The 18,256-nt window shown below is 45.2% G+C and overlaps 1 protein-coding gene across 1 annotated transcript; it reads left to right on the forward strand.

Annotated features, from left to right (window-relative positions):
* Nucleotides 1-17,248: 17,248 nt before the first annotated feature.
* Nucleotides 17,249-17,590, forward strand: LOC121285078 (dolichyl-diphosphooligosaccharide--protein glycosyltransferase subunit DAD1-like). The gene has a single exon (XM_041201204.1). The coding sequence runs from the start codon at nt 17,249-17,251 to the stop codon at nt 17,588-17,590; it is 342 nt and encodes a 113-aa protein (XP_041057138.1).
* The last annotated feature ends 666 nt before the right edge of the window (nt 17,591-18,256 follow it).

Below are 18,256 nucleotides of genomic sequence, written 5' to 3' on the forward strand. Positions count from 1 at the left end.
GGTGTATGCTATCCGGCTTGCACAGATCCCATTTTCCCCTGAACTGGTCCCAATGCTTCAGAAATCTGATGACTTCCCTCCTGCACCAGCTTTCCAGCCATGTGCTTATTCGCTCAAATCTCCTATTTCTATGGTAAAAGCAAAATACTGCGGATGCTGGAAATTTGAAACAAAAACAGAAAATGCTGGAAAAACTCAGCACTGAAGAAGAATCATAAGGACTCGAAACATTAACTCTTTTTTTTTCTCCACAGATGCTGTTAGAGTTGCTGAGTTTTTCCAGCATTTTCTATTTTCGTCTCCTATTTCTGTACTAGCTTACATGTGGGACTGGGAGTAATCCTGAGATTACTGCTTCAGAGATCCTGTTTTTCAATCTCCTTCCTAGCTCCCTAAAGTCTGCTTTCAGGACCTCATCCTCTTTCCCACATAAGTCATTGGTACCAATGTGGACCACGACCTCTGTCTGATCAACCTCCCCCAGAAGGATGTCCTGCATCTGCTCTATGACATCCTTGACCCTGGCACCAGGGAGGCAACAAAACATCCTGGAGTTATGTCTATGGCTACAGAAACAACTGTCTTTTCCCCTAACTAATGAATCCTCGATTACTACTGCTCTTCCCCTCTTCTTTCCCCTATCCTGTACAGCAGAGCTGCCTGAGGTGCCACAAACTTGGCTCTGACTGCACTCCTCTGAGGAACCAACGCCCTCACCAGTATCCAAAACGGAAAACCGATTGGTGAGTGGGACCCTAGGGGACTCCTGCACCACCTGCCTAATTTTCTTGCATTGCCTGGTGGTCACCCAATCCCTTTCTGCCTCCAGGCTCCTAAACTGCGGCGTGACCACCTCTTCGAACATGCTATGCACATAGCTCTCAGCCTCGTGGATGCGTCACAGTGACTCAGGGAATCTAACACACAGTGACACAATCTCAGGATGATCATTTAGGGCTGAGATAAAGAGAAATTACTTCACTCAAAGGGCCATGAATCTTTGGAATTCTCCAATGCAGAGAGTTGTGGATGCTCCATTGTTAAATATATTTAAGGCTGGGATTGACAGATTTTTGTTCTCTCAGGGAATCAAGGGATCTGGAGCCCAAGCTCAGCCATGATCAGCCTGGAGCAGGATCGATGGGCTGTATGGTCTACTCCTGCTCCTATTTCTTGTGTTCTTGTGCACAATTACTGGTAATTAACCTACCTATGCTAAGCCAACTAACACTTTAAACTCAATTCAGTCTGTTCCATTGTCTAATACCGTGTCAGCAGAAATCAGGATAGGGTTACCAGGTAATTCTGTTTTTTTTTTGGACTTCCAGCATCCGCAGTTTTTTTGTTTTTATCTCGTTGCTTACGTTGTAAATCTTTGTGCTGCTCTTCGGTACTCCTCCATGTACACTCGCCTCCTCTCGATTGACAGTTGTACTCCATTCCCACCTCGCAAAACACCGGTCTCCCGGCAAAACTCCTTGACTTACCTTGGATAACTTCCTATTTTCATTCATTAAAGGTCACTGAACAGATAAAAGCGGGTATTCTGAGTTCCTTTCCCTCTCAAAGTCTCTGATTCTTGCTCCTCAGAATATTTCCTGGACCCCCTGGCTGGTCTGGCATGAATGCAATGCAGCTCGATAGCCATATGAAAAGCTCCCAGTGGACCAGGTGTGGCCTGCAAGGCTGTTCTACACCCTAGGCTGCAGACACCACTGGGAAATCCACAGCAGTAGCAGAGTGAAATAAAAACAGAAAATGCTGAAAATAATGAGCCAGTCAGGCAGCACCTATGGGGAGAGAAACAGAATTAATAGTCAGAATTTTACTCCTCCGCTGTAGTATATTGCAAGATTTGAGCATTTTGCTCTATTGCCCTCTCTGCTGCCCTCTCTGCTGCCATCTGTGTTGAGAAGGTGTGAATAAAGTTGTTCAATAATGGCTGAGCATGTGTTAGTCTTACTCAGTGCAAAACACATTGGACATCTGGCAACAAGGCTGGGATGCAATTTTCTTTTACATTTCATTTGAGAAATTAAGGACTGAAGAACATTGTGACACATTTTTGGAATTCCTAAAGTTTATTTCAAGGAAGTTTGAGCAATTTAAAAGATTGCTCCATGTACACATTGTCTTCAGCTGTGAGTCAACACGGAATATAATTGAAAAAAAAATGGCACTAAAGGCATATTTAGGACAATGGGGGAATTCAACCCCAACAGAGAATACTGGTGTAATTGCAAACGAATGTTGCACATTTGGCTGAATGCAAATAAAATAGGAGTAAAGGATAAAGTAAATGTTTTCCTCACCATAATGGGTCCAGATGCTTTTGAGGTGGTATCCAACCACTGTTGCTCACGAGACCCGAGTACCATGGACCATTCTGAAATTAATGAGATTCTGGACTCACATTAAGGCATAGCTAAGAATGAAATTGCACTGACAGTTGCATTCTGTGAAACGAAGCAGTTGCCAAGTAGGCAGATTACATTTTCCAATTAAAGAAACTTTCTCATCACTGTGGGTATGGCGTGAATTTAGAAATCAACTTTAGAGACAGATTTGTAGGAAGTCCAAAGAACAATAAAATCTAGGCCAAGTTTTTGAGTAAAGGCAATAAGCTGATATGGAAGGATCGAGGCCTGTAATGAGGCCACAGCCATAGAAATGACAAAAAGAGACAGTCGCAAATTGCAAGGGAGTTATTTTCCCGAGCTGGCCGGGGAGGTCTGGATTTCATTGAGATCCAGGCCACAGCAGACAAGTTCACAGTCGCAGAGGCCAGAAATGTAGATGCTACCATTGTCATGGTAGCCGCCAACCATTTAAATGTTCCATTTCCAGTCAAAATGCTCCTGCCTGCAGGAAAGTCAGTTATATCCCGATGGTATGCAGGAGAAGACGAAACAGTAATGCTTCAGGTTGCAGTAAAGCACCAGGTCACAGCCATGCACCTGTTCGAGGCCATAGTAAATTTAAAGTTAGTTCAGGAGTATGGAAATTCTCGAATGTGCATTTGGTAGATGTGGAAACAGCAGCTGACACTATTGAACAAGAAGATCAAGAGTTTTACACAGTCAGAGAGCAAGAGAAAAACAGCATATGGAAGATGAGAGTAAAAGGGTTGAAGATATAATTCTAGTCCCCACCGTCGAAATGAAAGGCAGAGATTCACAACTTACTTTCATCATTGATACAGCTGCAGACATGTCTGTTATCTCAAAAGCAGAGTTCAAGAAATCCCTAAGTCACATTTCCTTACACAAAACTGGTGTGAAACGGACTAGTTATTTCAAAAGCAGGATTCTGGTCTTGGGTGACGTTAGTATTAGAGTGTAATTTGAGGATGCATCCTGTTACTTGTCATTGGTAGTAGTAGAAGGGAATAAAAGGCAGGATTTTTTGGCCCCGCCTGCTTCCGGGATCATCCGGTCCTGCCGAAAGTCAATGGACTTTTGTCTGGGTGGCTGCATTGCCCACGGCAGGTCCCGCCATGCCGAGGCCGGAAAATCCTGGCCAAAGTCTCCCTGATGGGAAGGAACTAACTTACAGTTAAACAGGGCTGAATTATTTACAGTAGGGATTGGTAAGAGTGCGTCTGTCATTGAGGGAGTGCTCAGAGCACAAAGTGGTTTTTAAGCAAGAGGACCAAACCATTTAAATGTCCCATTTCCAGTCAAAGTGCTTCTGCCTGCAGGAAAGTCATATATATCCAGATGGCATGCAGGAGAAGACGAAACAGTAATGCTTCATTTTGCAGTAAAGCACCAGGTCACAGCCATGCACCTGGTCATGGCCATAGTAAATTTAAAGTTAATTCAGGAGTATTATTAAATATTGTAAATCATCAGGTCATGCAAATGTGGATGTTCTTTCAAGATTTCCCATGAATACTGATTCATTTCTAGCCATTGAGTTACCTGTGAATTACCTACACAAATGACATGCCAGTGTCTTCCAGAGAAATTAGTGAAGAAACACGCAGGGAGTGCTGCTCAGTACAGTGCTTAATTATGTCATGAACGACTGTCCTAAAGAATGTGATGAAGAGAAATTGCATGAGTATTTCATACATAGTTAATGAACTGAATGCAGATCAAGACTGCTTCCTTTGAGTTTTAAAATCATTATCCTGCCAAGGTTTAAAGACAGATTCTTAAAGGGCTTTCATCAAGAGCACACAGGAATACTCAGTATGAAAACAGTAGCAAGAAACTATTTTTGGTGTCTAAAAGTGGTTATTGAAGAGTTGACGAAAACTTGTGAATTGTGTCTCAGAATGAGAAATGATCCAATCAAGGTTCCTTTCATTCCATCCTCAAACACAAGGAAACCAAGGGAATGGGTATATGTCAACTTCTTTGAGGCAGACGGGAAAGAGTAGTTTCTTTTAGTTGTTAGCTATAGCAAGTGGATAAATGTTAAGTCTAAATACCAAAAGTGCTGAAACTATTGAGGTTTTGAGAAGTTGGTTTGCAATTTATGGGTTGCCAGAGGTGTTGGTGTTAGATAATGGTCCAGAGTTTATGCCAGAAGAGTTTAAAATATTTCTGAGTAAAAATGAAGTCAAACGCATTCTAACATCACTATATCACCCAGCATCAAATTGTACTGCAGAAAAAATTGTACCTATTATGGAAATGGTCTTTGCAGAATTATTTGCTAGGTACAATTTAGACAGTAATTTCCATATTTCTCTTCTACACAGGCCAGACGATTTTCTGTTCTCTTACAGAATGACCTCATAATCTATAATACATTGCTCAACTTTTGAGTTAGTGTTTAAACACACTCCTAGGACAAGATTTCCTGTGAATACTGATTCATTTCTAGCCTGCTTAATCATGAGGTCAATAGCAAAGGAAGAGAGAAGCAAGACGAAGTGAAGATGAGCCATTAGACACCAGGCATGAAACTTAGAGAGTTCAGTGTTGGTCAAAAAGACATGAAGAAAAATCATCTAGGTGATAAGGAAAAGTATGTAATTGGAGTTTTTGTAAAGACACTCGGTGCGTTCATATATCTAGTGAAGGTTAGAGAGACACTCTGTCAGTGTCATGTCGATCATTTGCTTCTAAGAGGAAATCTGACAACGGGAGAGCTTGAGAAACCTCCTATAATCTAAATTCCTCCTGTAGTCCTAAGCGAAAGGCAGAAGGAAAGTGAAAGTCAAAAAGAAACTGAAAGTTTGCCAGTTTCCCAATCACCGATAAAGTAAAGTGACTCAGGGCCTTTGATAAGGCAAATCAATAATATCACAGTCCCAATGGTTAAGTGGAATTGGTAGTCAAAGTTCAAGGTTGACATTGTCAGAGATGTTGAGAAAGCAAAATCAAACCAATGGAAATGAAAATAGGTACCCAGACAAAAAGAGAAAGAAGTCATTTGGGTTGATTGAAAGTATGTAGGATGGAAGAAGAAAAACTTATTTTTTTTCATTATTTTTGTCAAATGATGATATTTTTGTTAAACATACTGGTGCTGGGGAAATAGTTTTTTACATATAAGTCACTCTGGAAATATCCGTCATATATATTTTGGTTGTGATTACAGTAAAAAAAAGCATGCGACCCAGACTGTTAAATTTCAAGTATTGTTAATGTTGGTTTAGGCATATTGTCTTCTGGGAACTTATACATTAAAATGTAAAATCGTACAAGTACATAAGTTTTGCTTTAAGTGGGGAGGGAATGTAGTATATTGCAAGGTCTAAGAATTTTGTTACATTGCCCTCTCTGCTACCCTTTCTGTGGGGCAGATGTAAATAAAGTTGTTCAATAATGGCTGCCTGTAGCTGAGCATATGGGCCTTATGCAGTGCAATACACAACATCCACTCTGGCCCAATTTGCAGCAGACTATACGGCAGGGGTGGGTCTGTAAATTCGGGCAGGATGGATTTTTAACAATGGTGGGGTAAGTGTTGGGTATCTTGCTTTCTTTTGAGCCTACTGAAGATCTTAACTGGCCAACTAATGCCAGTTGAGGACTTCCTACTGGCAGCCTTGATGCAGGCTGGGAGTGTGCCTCCTATTCAGGCCCCCTGTGTCCATTGGAGGATCCTTGCCCATGCTCGTTCATTCCACCGCCACCCCCCCCCCCCCCCCACCCCCCGCTCCCAATTCTGGCCCCCAATCCCCTCAGGGCCTGCCTGATTGGCTCCATGAAACCACCCCACCTTGGTGCCCAGCCTCCATTGATGATCCTCATGGGGTTTTGGCTTCAGTCCTAGGAATGGCCACCACACCCAGTGGCGCTGATGGGTCTAGAGAGCTGTCAGCCACCTGATTGGTCAGCAGCCCCTGGAGGCTGGACTTCCGCCCAGATAGGGGTGAAAGCTGTGGCCTGAGCCAATGGGTAGTCTGCTGGCCATTAAATTGGGACTTTTCAGCCAGCGGGGCAGGGCTACTGCCTCTGCATAAAATTCCAGCCAATGGTCCATGTTAGTGAACTTCCATTAGAACCCAGAATGAAAAGCAGAATCTATTCAATGGTGGCATTTCAGGATGACAAGTTGTTTCCATGAACCTTATTGAGAGCATGCTGATGGTCCTCAGGTGTCCTTACAATTATGTTGTGGGTGGTTGCATTGTTGCAATGGTGGATCTTGGGAAAAACCATCTCACACTTCTGTGCATACAGGCAGCCATTTTTTTTGGGGAAGGAATCAACACTTCAGGAGAGTGAATAGGGGAACGTCAATGAATGTTATTTATATGGACTTCCAGAAAGCACTTGATAAAGTCCCTTATAAAAGACTGTCAGCTAAAGTTGAAGCTCATGGGATTGAAGGTAAACTGTTGACCTGGTTAGAAAATTGACTGAGTGGCAGGTGACTGAGGGCAGGATTTTCCCCTCGTCGGACGGGCACAGCGCGTGGGCCCGGGAGTGGCCGTGAAACTGATTGCCGCCCGTGATCGGGCCCCGAAAATGATTTCACGCCAACTAAGACCCACCCAATGTGAAACACGGCTCCACACTGGATGGAAAGGACCGAACGGGGGCGGGGGGGCTGTTGGCCACTGGGACCAATGGCGACCCGGCAGCCGGTTTAAAAATAGCCCAGGCAGCCCCAGAAAGGTTGCCAGGGAAGGACGTCTGTCTGCTGTTATAGTGATGGAGCCGAGTGCAGCTGCAAACGCCGGGCGGGAGGGCAGGTCAGGTGGGCGCTCAGCTCCCCGCTTTTCTGATGAGTGCCTCGCTGCCCTCATGGAGGAGGTGGCTGTCAGGAGGGACACCCTTGTCCCCAAAGATGGGAGGAGGAGGCCACTGGACCTTACAAGAGAGCATGGGAGGAGGTGGAAGCCCTGGTGAGCAGCCATGATGTGGTGCGACGCACATGTATCATGCTGGAAGCGCTTCAATGACCTGCTGCACTCAGGAAGGGCGAGTACCGTGTTGGCATGGATCAGTGTGCAGACGTGTTAAGGTGTGGCTGTTCCCCCATGGACCTCAGGGGTGAAGGTGCCTGAGTGTCAACTGTCAATGATGCCGGAGCTGGCTGAGGGGGTGAGCCCTGGCTGCTTGGACTGAGTGCCTTGTGAGATGTTCCTCAACTGGGGTTGGCCAAGCTGCAAGGCGCTGGAGGTAGAGAGTGGACTAATCAATGCTCCTCTGCCCTTTCAGGGGAAGACAAGCCATAACCAGGCAGAGAGGGCACGTACTGGCAGAGGCCCTGCTGCTGCTCTCCAGGTTTGAGCAGGCGCCCTGGAGCTGGAGAGCCGGCACGCTCCCCATGCAACCGGGCATGGAGAGGTAGGGGTGCCAGGCGATGGTAAGAGTGCAGTGCACAGAGTGAGACTTTCAGATTGTGCAACCATTCTAGTGTAGTCTCCTCATTGATGGGAGCCTCGAACCTGGAGTCCCCATTGGTCATTGAAAGAAGATGGCATGGTGATTCAGATCTCTATTGTCTCACCAGGGTGCCTGGCATGCACAGTGACAGGGTGATGACTTTAACTGATTACATGTATTTCTTCTCCTTTTAGGTTCACCAGCAGGTGTCCGATCTGCAGATCCTGAAGGGCCACCCCTACACCGGAGGATCACCAAGCATCATTTTCACCTGCGTCACACCAGCTCTCTGAAGCAGGCACAAGCGCAGATACCAGCACCTTGGTGGGCAATAGAGCAGCGGCTAATATCTCGGTGCACATTGGTGAGGGCACTTATAGTCACTTGAAGTGCAGGTGGAGGCAGAGAGTGCCCAGGGTGCTGGCAGTCAGAGGACTGCTGGGGACCAGGACGAAGTTCAGTTGAAAGCTGATAATAAACCTCTGGAGTCATTCATTAGGTAGCCGATGCTGGATGTCCAGCGAGATGTGCAGAGGATCTGGCAGAGATCCATGAGGGAATGCATGCCATGGTCTCCGTGATGGAGGAGGCCATGAGGAGCGAGAGCACTGTGTTGACTGTCATGGGCAAACACACTGCCTCTTCCATTGAGAGAGTGGCGATTCTCATGGAGAGGCAGCCTCCAGGGCCAGAATGAGGAATTCCTGGGGTTGCACTTAGACCTGCAAGCCCTCACACAGGCACTGACCTCAAGTGGTCAGTGTCAGTGTGGGAGATGGATGAGGCACCCAGTATCCCAGCTAAGTGCTCATTCATAAATGGTGAGCAGGGAGGTCCACAATGACCTCATGTTGATGCATGAACTGCCTGTCTTCTCTGTGGGCTCCTCTCAGGGTGCTCTGGATGATGGCAGCAGCTCCTCCAATGACCGTGGCATCTGTTGAGGCTGTGATGACTGGAAGGATGCCAGGTGTGGCACTGGCCGCTCCCTCCCAGGCGGGGCCAGCACAGGCTCCACTGGCCAGAGGACAACCGCCAAGGTCTTCAAGGCCAACAGAACAGTAGAGTCAGCAGGCTGTCTCCAATGCCAGCGAGAGGGGAGCACCTAGACTTAGCACTCGCAAACGTAAGTTAAAGGCACCATGAGCACAATAGGACAGGTCACGTGTAATTTTATGTTCATTTATGTTTACTTTATCTATGCTGGTCTGGGAATGAAGACCAGAGATGTTTATGTAAATATTTTGGAATTGTCAAAATGAGATAAATTTTGTTTTTGTTGTCATGGCCTGAGTATGCTTCACCTTTTTATTTTATTGGTGCGGGGTAATGCTGGACGTAAGTGCTCTGAACTTTATTGCACAGGCACTGAGTGTTCTTTGTGTTCAAATGAAAAGGTCCTTTCAGACATCTGGGAAGGAGGAGACAGCACTGGCATGCGTTTGAAGTTGGTCTTTGGCATCCTAGCTGAAGGAACATTAGATCAAGGCATCCCCAGTGTCCCTGCCACCCTGGCGATTACCAAGGTGTGGCCACACACCCTCAGCGTTCTCCTCAACATGCTCATCTTCGGACTCACTACTGGACTCATCATCTGTAGCCTGTGCAGCTGCATCAAGATCCCATTCCTCCAATGGGTCCCCCCTTGCCAGTGCCAGATTGTGGAGAGTGCAGCATGCAACAGCGATCAGTGACACCCACTCTGGGGGGTATTGTAGTGCTCTTCCTGAACAGTCCAGGCACCGGAAGCACATAATGAGAAGACCTATGGTCCTCTCTATCACCACCCTTGTGGAGGCATGACTTGTATTGTAACATTTCTCTACCTCTGTTCTTGGGTGGCATCATGAGCCACCTCTTCAAGGGATAGCCCTTGTCACTCAGCAGTCATCCATCCAGTTGAGCTGGAGCACTGAAGAGCCTCAGCACCTGGGAGTGTCTCAGGATATACACGTCATGGGAGCTGCCTGGGTACCTTGCACAGACTTGCAGAATCTGCATCTTGTGGCCACACACTATCTGCACGTTCATGGAGTAGAATCCCTTCCAGTTGATGAAGGCACCGAGCTGACCCCCCAATGCCTTGATAGCCACGTGTGTGCAGTCGATGACACCCTGGATGCGGGGGAACCCAGCAATCATTGTAAAGCCCCTGGCTCACTCAGCCTGGCTGGCCTCGTCCGTATGGTAAAGAATAAAAGTCAGGACCCACCTGAATAGAGTGTCTGTCACAAGTTTGACCCAACTGTGGACAGCCGATTGGGACACTCCACAAAGATCCCCCATTGAGCCCTGGAAAAAGCCAGAGGCATAGAAGTTGAGGGCCACTGTAACCTTCAGAGCCACTGGCATGGGGTGTCCACCCACACAGTTGAAGGTGATCTCAGGCCTAATCATTCGGCAAATGGAGGTCACTGTCTCCCTTGAGAGGTGGAGCCTCCTTCGACATTGCACCTCGGACATATTGAGGTAGCTGCATCGCTGCCTGTATCCTGGCAGCAGGATAATTGTGTCTTCTGTGGCCCCTTCTGCCTTGGACTGCCTGCTGGTTCTGCACCCCTTATGCCTGTGCCTCTCCTCCCACAAGTCTCTCCCCTAGAAGCTGCACTGGGACACCTGGCATCCTCTTCATTCTATTCCTCTCTTCCTCCTCAGAGGAGGTGCCACCAGTGGAGATCACAATCCCCCTTACCAGGGTAAAAGAAGGCTGTCTGATACCTGGAAAGGTCCACACGGTCTGAATCGTCCGGGGGCCTGGCAGACAGCAATGAGTCTTGAAATGAGACCTGGAAATGCTAAGAATGAAGCCCTGAAAAGAGATGAAGCTGCCAAACACCAATTGCAAACTATCTCCAAAACTGCTCACTACTCAGTGCTGCTGACTCTTTTTTGTCCTGCCCTTGGATGAGGTTCGTGAAAATGGCGGCTGGCCACCTGCTTGTTTTGCCTGTGTGATGAGCAGAAAATTGTACGGGCAAGGAAAAACCACAGTTAATTGGTCTGTTAAGGGCCTTAAGTGGCCTGTTAATTAATGGTGGGCGCTGCTCTGACACCCGCGCGCGCTTGTCGACCGAAATATTGTGCAAGTGCGCGATGATGTTGGGATGCTCGCCCGACATCATCGCACACTATTTTTCTCCTGTTCAGGTCGGGCACCCACCCGCCCACGGGGCGACAAATTCTGCCCAGAGAGTAGGAATAATGGACAACCCTGATTGGCAGGATGTGACTGGAGTCTAGTTGGGGCCTCAACTATTCACTATATTTATTAATGACTTACATGATGGGATAGAAAGCTATATAACCAAATTCAATGATGACAAAAAGATATGGAGCATTCCAAGCAAATTAGATGGAAGTGTAAGGTTATGAAGGGCCATTGATAGGTTAAGTGAATGGGAAAAACTGTAGCAAATGGATTCCAATGTAAGTAAATATTCTAGGTCTAGGGGCAGAGTATAAAAATTGGAGCCAGTCCTTTCATGTGTGAAATTAGGAAACACTGCTACAGTCAAAGGGAGGCAGAAGGTTGTAATTCACTTCTGTAAACCGCAAATGATGCTCATTCAATTGTAATTTTAAATATGAGATTGATAGATTTTTGTTATCCAAAGACGCTGAAGGATATGGGACAAAATGCAATATATTGAGTTAGGTAGAACATCAGTCATGATCTCGTTAAATGGCGGAACAGGCCACTCCTGTTCCTATGTTCTGAAAATTTCTTAGTGAGGCCAAATTCAGCTATTCAGAATAAACCTGAAATCCTCAAAAATAGATGCAAAAAAAGTGATAGTGTGGGATTTTCCTGTCTGGCTGGCGGTAGGAAACGTTGTGGGCGGGACAGAAAATTTGGAGAGGCAGCCAAAAGCCCATTGACTTTTGGCAGAAATTTCCAGTCCTGCCAGCAAGATTGGAAAATCCTGGCCATAGATCAAAATTTAACTCATTCATTTGTATCACATTCATAGGTGTAGTGACGTAGTGATCTGATTTGGAAAAGAGCCAATTGCACAGAAAAAAGCAGTCCAGCCAGTTAAAAGGATAAGAGCCTGTATATCTCAGGGAGTGTTAAGTATGAAAAGAAAAAAAAATGAATGTTCAGTCCTCAGACAGAACATCCAGATCCCTGAGAAAATAGATCACGTCACTGTGTTAACTGAAGTGACATGAAGGAGATTAGACTATAAATAACCATGATATAAATTACTGGTAATTGAACTCAACATCTTACCTAAAGCACAGAAACACAAAGGTACAGAAGGTAATAAAAACTGGCTGAGTTGCCTGTAGTTTAATCCCAATGGAGTTAGAGATCCATCAGTCTTTAGAACTTTACCTTGATGGCTCAGTTGGTGGAACTAAGCATTAGAAAACAAGAACATCCCAGGCCCAATCCCAGTGTGCAGAGTTAGGTATGGGGGAAAAATATATCAGCCAGGGTTCCTGCTGTTCATTGCTATCTCACAGTTTCTGCTGGAAAGTGTGCAGGCGCAGCTAACTGGTGAAGATAGAGTTGGGTTTAAGTGATGCCTCCTGTGGTCAAATAGGTTGTGACTGCTCACATTTGAAGAGCGCACAAAGTAGCTTGTATATTCCAACCAGAAACAGTATCTTTAGGTAAGGAGGGAAGAAAAAGAAGCATGCAAACTTTCTAACTCTATTAGGCATTTGGACAATAAGAAATGTAAAGACTTATAAAAAAAGACAGGTTTTTCTTTCCTGGGTACCTGGTTCCCCCACCCCTTTATATTGCCGAGGGATTTCATATTTTTTGTTCATGCTTTCAATCTCTCTTCTCTGGTAGTACTATATAAATGGAAGTATTTTTTAGTTCAGTGCATTCGTGCAACATCTAATTTTTTCAGATTAATTCCCAGGATGTTGGCACCGCTGGCATTTCTTACACTCTTCTTGTTTCTTAAATCTAAATGGGATTTCCACTGTAGAGTCAGCACATCTCCAAGGAAACTCCTGACCTGAATATTTCTGCCTGTCACTCGACTGAGATAATTAGTTCCATCATTCCAATCACAATTCCTCTTCAGGTTTGTCTTTTCTTAAAAAAACACCCTCTCCCTCTTTTCCTGTTTGTATTAATATACACGGCGTCATCTTACTTTCCTGTTGTGAAGTTGGTTTGCGCCTGAAACATTATTTTTCTGTTATTTTCACTGATGTTGCCTAACCTATTGAGTGTTTCCAGCATCTGCAGTATTTTACTTTTTTATCTGAAAGGCATGTAAGGATAATGTAATTTTAAAATGTTATTAATTCAGTTAGTTTTCTGTTTATCTCCTCCTTTCATCTTGCAGGTGCTGATTCTTGCTAAGGTATCATTCCACCATTAGTGGCACCTGCCCAGTACCTCACTCAAGTTGCCAATGTTATTGCCTTTTGTTACACGGTGAGTGACAATGGACTATGAGTGACAATGGACTATCCAACTGTGGAGGTCAAAATAGAACAGAGCATTCACTTGCCCCGAGTTTTCAGCAGGAGTCATTGGTTAGTGATCTGAGTGATCTGGGGTATTGAGGTTAACTGTAGGGCCACTACTGCTACACAGACTGAGATCAACAACTCGGCCTAGAGCAAGCCTCTTTATTCTGTTTGTTTCAGCAGCTCTCTGGGCATTACATTCAAGCTTCACCTATCTTTGTTTTTTACAAAATAAACAATTTGAATCGATGTATTCCTTGGTATGCCACGGGGGAATGTTTGCTGTAATCTGTGGCTCCTGACATACATGATAGAAATGTGACTGCAGCTGTACCTTATATATTTCATGCTTCCTGTGTATCTGAGACTATGGTGTGAAATGTTCACCAGCTTTGCATTTTCCCAAAGATCAGTATATATAAAACATCGATTCAGAGTGTGTGCCTTTATATTACTTCAATGAGGTATTATGGAAAAGATTTATTCAGGTCTATCTTTAAGAAAAAAATGTGTGTAACCTTTTGGTGACGATAGCATTGAATATTTGAAATCTGCTGCATCATCAGATTCCTTCACACTGTTTCTGAGTAGTTGACAATTTCTTTTGCAAACAACATGACAGCACTCAGCAGGAGAGCAACTGGAGGTTTCAAAGGCTGAGCTGATCCATGTCTGGCTGCTTCTCTAATATGCTGTTTAATGGGCTTAATAAAATGATGAATTATACCATTCAATAACAACTTCACTCTGAGGAATGGCCAACTTAAACAATGAACAAGTGGCATTTCCAAGAAATGGAGAGCATTTTAAAAAAAAATAACCTTTCATTTTAAAGACAGATTTTGTACACAGTCCAATTTCAGTGCATTGATTTATTGGAAGTCACTGTCACCATAATCAATTATTAGAGAGTTACTAATTGCTTGCTTGTCTCCAATTTCTCCTGCCTTCCCTTGGAAGTGCAGGTTCATCATGCTGGGATACAATCCTCTGGAATTCCTGTAATTTCCAGTGTGTCTTCCAAGCTGTCATTCTTGATGCATAGGCCTGGAGGATGAATGGCAGAAGATGAATTGTCCAGTCAATGTCAATTCTGCCCTCATTTGACATCCCCTTTCCAGCAGGTATAAATGGGTGAAAATCAAAAGATGAAACCCTGGGAACATTTCCCCTCCTAATCTACAACATCATTAAAATAGATTATTTGATCATTATCACATTGCTATTTGTGGGACGACGGTGTTTGCAAATTGATCGCCATATTTTGCTACCTTACTGGAATGACAACATTCCAAAATGTAAATTGCTTCGGGAGCTCCTGAAGTCACGAAAGGTGCTGTTTAAATGGAAGTCTTTCTTTTTTATTGCTGCCCTGGCTAAACCTTGTACCTTCACACTTTCTACAGCTTGGTTTCTCATTGGAAAATGCTCTCCTTTGGGGAGCTGCCATTTGATTTCTAGTAATAAATAATCGTATCCTTTCTCCCAGTAACAACAGGGTAATGACATTTTAATGTGTAAGATGAATTCCAGCTCCATGTACAGCCTGCAACTCCTTCATCTTTTACTGTGAAGAGATTTACAACTTTCCCAATTCATTTATGCAATGCTTGAAGAATCACTAGATGATTTTACACTATACACACATAGTTTGCAGATTCATAGTGCGAACTGGTATTTGTACTAATCATAGCCACGTAATAACACTTGTTTCTTCCTTTTGCTGAGGAACAACATTGTTAGAAAGCTGTTAGGATTGTTAGGATAGTTGGAATGGAAACTGTTGGAAAATACATGGTTTATAAATAGCCCTTTATTTTACAGTTTTATCTTTTTATCTCCTCCCCACCACACATCTAGGTGTCACAACCAGGCAGACCCCGGCGTGATGGGTGTGGTCAATTGTGAGGGCAGGGGGTGATCTTCCAACACTTGCTGCTGGGCGGGGGCTCTTTGAGAATCAGAAGTTACCCAATCAGGAGGGCTCCACCCCTCCTGAGCCCACCAGCAGGCCACCAGGTTTCATTGGGTGCCCTCTCCTGATGGCAAAATGTCCATCCTGTTAATGTCCATTAATTGGCTTCTTAAGGGCTTCAATTGGCCTAAAGCTGGGCAGGCCATCCTCCACCTACCCTAATAGTGATCAAATGTCAGCAGTGGTGGGAAGTCGAGGGGCAGAGCACCCATTATACACTGCACCCCCACCTCCCAGCTCAGTACCATTCGAGGGAGCGGGGTTGGGGGGAACTGATGTTAAAATTTCCGTCTTTGTCTCTTAGGGAATCAAGGGATATGGGGAGTGGGTGGGATAGTGAAGTTGAGGCAAAAGATCAGCCATGATCATATTGAGTGATGGAGGAGACTCAAAGGCCAGTCTGGTCTTCTCCTATTCCTTATGTTCTTCAATACCATGGGCTGGATTTTATTCTTCCCACCAGCAGATTTGAAGTTGGGGGGAATGTAAAATCCAGTGGGTGGCCTTCCTGCTACCTACCGACTCACCCTTAACCTGTCTGAAATTTTATTGTGGGATGGAGGTGTCCAGCACCCTGCCCACGCTTGGGCCTATGGAGGCCCTTAAATGGCCACTTAAGGGCCTCATTCCCTCACTGTCAGTATTTTAACCATGACAAGGGGAGCTCCATGCCAATTGGGAAGTCCAGCAGCTTTAGCTGTGCATACAGGTGTCGGGCAAGAGGGTAGGAGGCCTCCTTTGCAGATCCCCGGCCCATTGGAAGAACTCCCCAGGCCATTCCCCCTTTAACTGTTCTCCCACTGGCGTCTTAAGTCCAGGCCCCCATTTATGCCCTCATCAAAACCCCTCGAGCCCAGACTTACTTGGCTCCTCAGGAGGGCGAGATTGCCTGTAGTCCCAGCAGTGGTCACTGCTCCCGGCTGACACTGCTTGGATTACAGAGCTGCCGACCACCTGATTGGTCAACAGCTCACTAAGGTGTGACTTCCTCCTGAGAAAGGGATGGAACTTTCACCTTAAAGCAATTAATGTTGCTCCCAGTGCCAAATTTCTACAAGGCAGCAATTGGAATTGTAGGCAGGCTCCCCGCCTGACTTTTTAGCAGGATGGAGGGAGGGCAAGGACTGAAATGCTCCCTAAAATCCAGCCCTTCAGGCACTAAAAAGCCTCCAAGGTGGTCAAGGGAGGGTCTTGAGCTGAAAGGTCAGTTTAGCGCGTGCATTTAGGTCCTTCTCCACCAGGACATCTAGTGTACAGCCTAGATCTTTTGTGCCCGCCCCTCGTTCCCTGATCAATCCTATAATGTGTCACTGTGCAGAGCACCCCACAGAAAGAAAGACTTGCATTGATCAAGTGCCTTTCACAACCTCAGAATGTCCCAGACTGATTTACAGTCACCGATGTACTTTAGAAGTGTAGTCACTGTGGCAATCAATCTAGGAGACACTGCAGCCAATTTGCACACAATAACTCCCACAAACAGCAATGTAATAATGATCAGATAATCTGTTTTTCGTGATGCTGACTGAGGGATGAAATATTGGCCAGGACAGATAATTAGTTAGTGTTATGGGATCTTTGATGTCAATGAGAAGGTAGCAGGGCCTCAGTGTAACATCTCACCTAAAATACAGTATCTCTAACAATGCAGCATCAGCCTAGACTTTTGCACTGAAGTCCTGTAATGAGACTTGAACCCACAACCTTTTGACTTAAGGCAAGAGTCAACAAGTGGGCCACAGTTGTCACACATTCAATGAAGTGAATGTGAAGAACCCACTGTTGATAGAGCATCAGAATTTTAATCTGAGGGTCCAGGATTGAAGTCCCTGTTTGGCAATGCTTAAAGGGGAGGTGATGGCATAGTGGTATTGTCGCTGGACTAGTAATCCAGAGACCCAAGGTAATGGTCTGGGGACCCAGGTCTGAATCCTGCCATGGCAGATGGTGGAATTTGAATTCAATAAAAAATCTGGAATTAAAAGTGAAACTATTGTCGATGTTTTGTGTTCCCCCGGCTCAGCCTCCCTGTAATATGGGCGGGTCAGTGTTGTCAGTGCTCTGCCGTTTCTCTCAGGAATACATGGCGGGGATTCCGCTCTGGCTGAAGCTGCTGGATTCATACTTGCTGTACATGGTGCTGAGTGGAGTAGCTCAGTTCCTTTACTGCATGCTGGTCAGTACTTTCCCCTCCAACTCCTTCCTGTCCGGATTCATTGACTGTGTGGGGGCCTTTGTGCTGGCAGTTTGCTTGCGGATACAGATCAACCCCCAGGACAAAGGATATTTCATTGGCATCTCACCTGAGCGAGCATTTGCAGACTGCCTCTTTGCCAGCACCATTCTTCATCGAGTGGTGATCAACTTCATAGGCTGAGCGTACACATTGTCATGCAGCAGAAATAATGAGAGGAACCAGAGCTCGTATTGGCGCTGCAATGGGTCTGTTTGAACTTTGTTTGCACATTTTGTTTTGTTCCGTATATACATATAAAAAATAAAATATCTTTTACCAAAAAAAATCAAACAATTGTTTAATTAGCACTGGAGTGCTAAACCTGTAGGTTTCTACTTCAGCAACTTCAGGCAAATTCAAGTTATGCTCATCAGTAGGTAGGACCAAAATTTTATGCTAAACCCAGACTTCCAAGCAGGCATGTCATATTAGCGAAATGTACAATTAAACACTACAATTAGCATTATACCCATTCCATGGCTGTTTTCAACCTTGGCCACAATATTCTCAAGGTTTCAGTGTTTAGCTTCCTAATTGTTAATGATACAATGGTTAAAATGGAGACCTAGCAAAATACTTCTCTTACACTGAACTGATTTAAAAAACACATGGGGTAGGATTTTTCTCCCTGTCGGGGGCGAAGTTGAATGCTGTTGCGTGGAGGCACTGCCATTTTATGTGGGCGGGCCAATTAAGGCCTGCCCAGTGTGACATCTGCACAGAAGTGCTATGCACTCCCTGCGAGGGTGGGGGAGAAGCACTAAACCTAAGAGTGCGCTCTTTCGCACGTGCGCACAAAAGAGCGCA

This window comes from Carcharodon carcharias, chromosome 12, assembly GCF_017639515.1.
Source record: "Carcharodon carcharias isolate sCarCar2 chromosome 12, sCarCar2.pri, whole genome shotgun sequence".
In the NCBI taxonomy this organism is placed as follows: Eukaryota; Metazoa; Chordata; class Chondrichthyes; order Lamniformes; family Lamnidae; genus Carcharodon; species Carcharodon carcharias.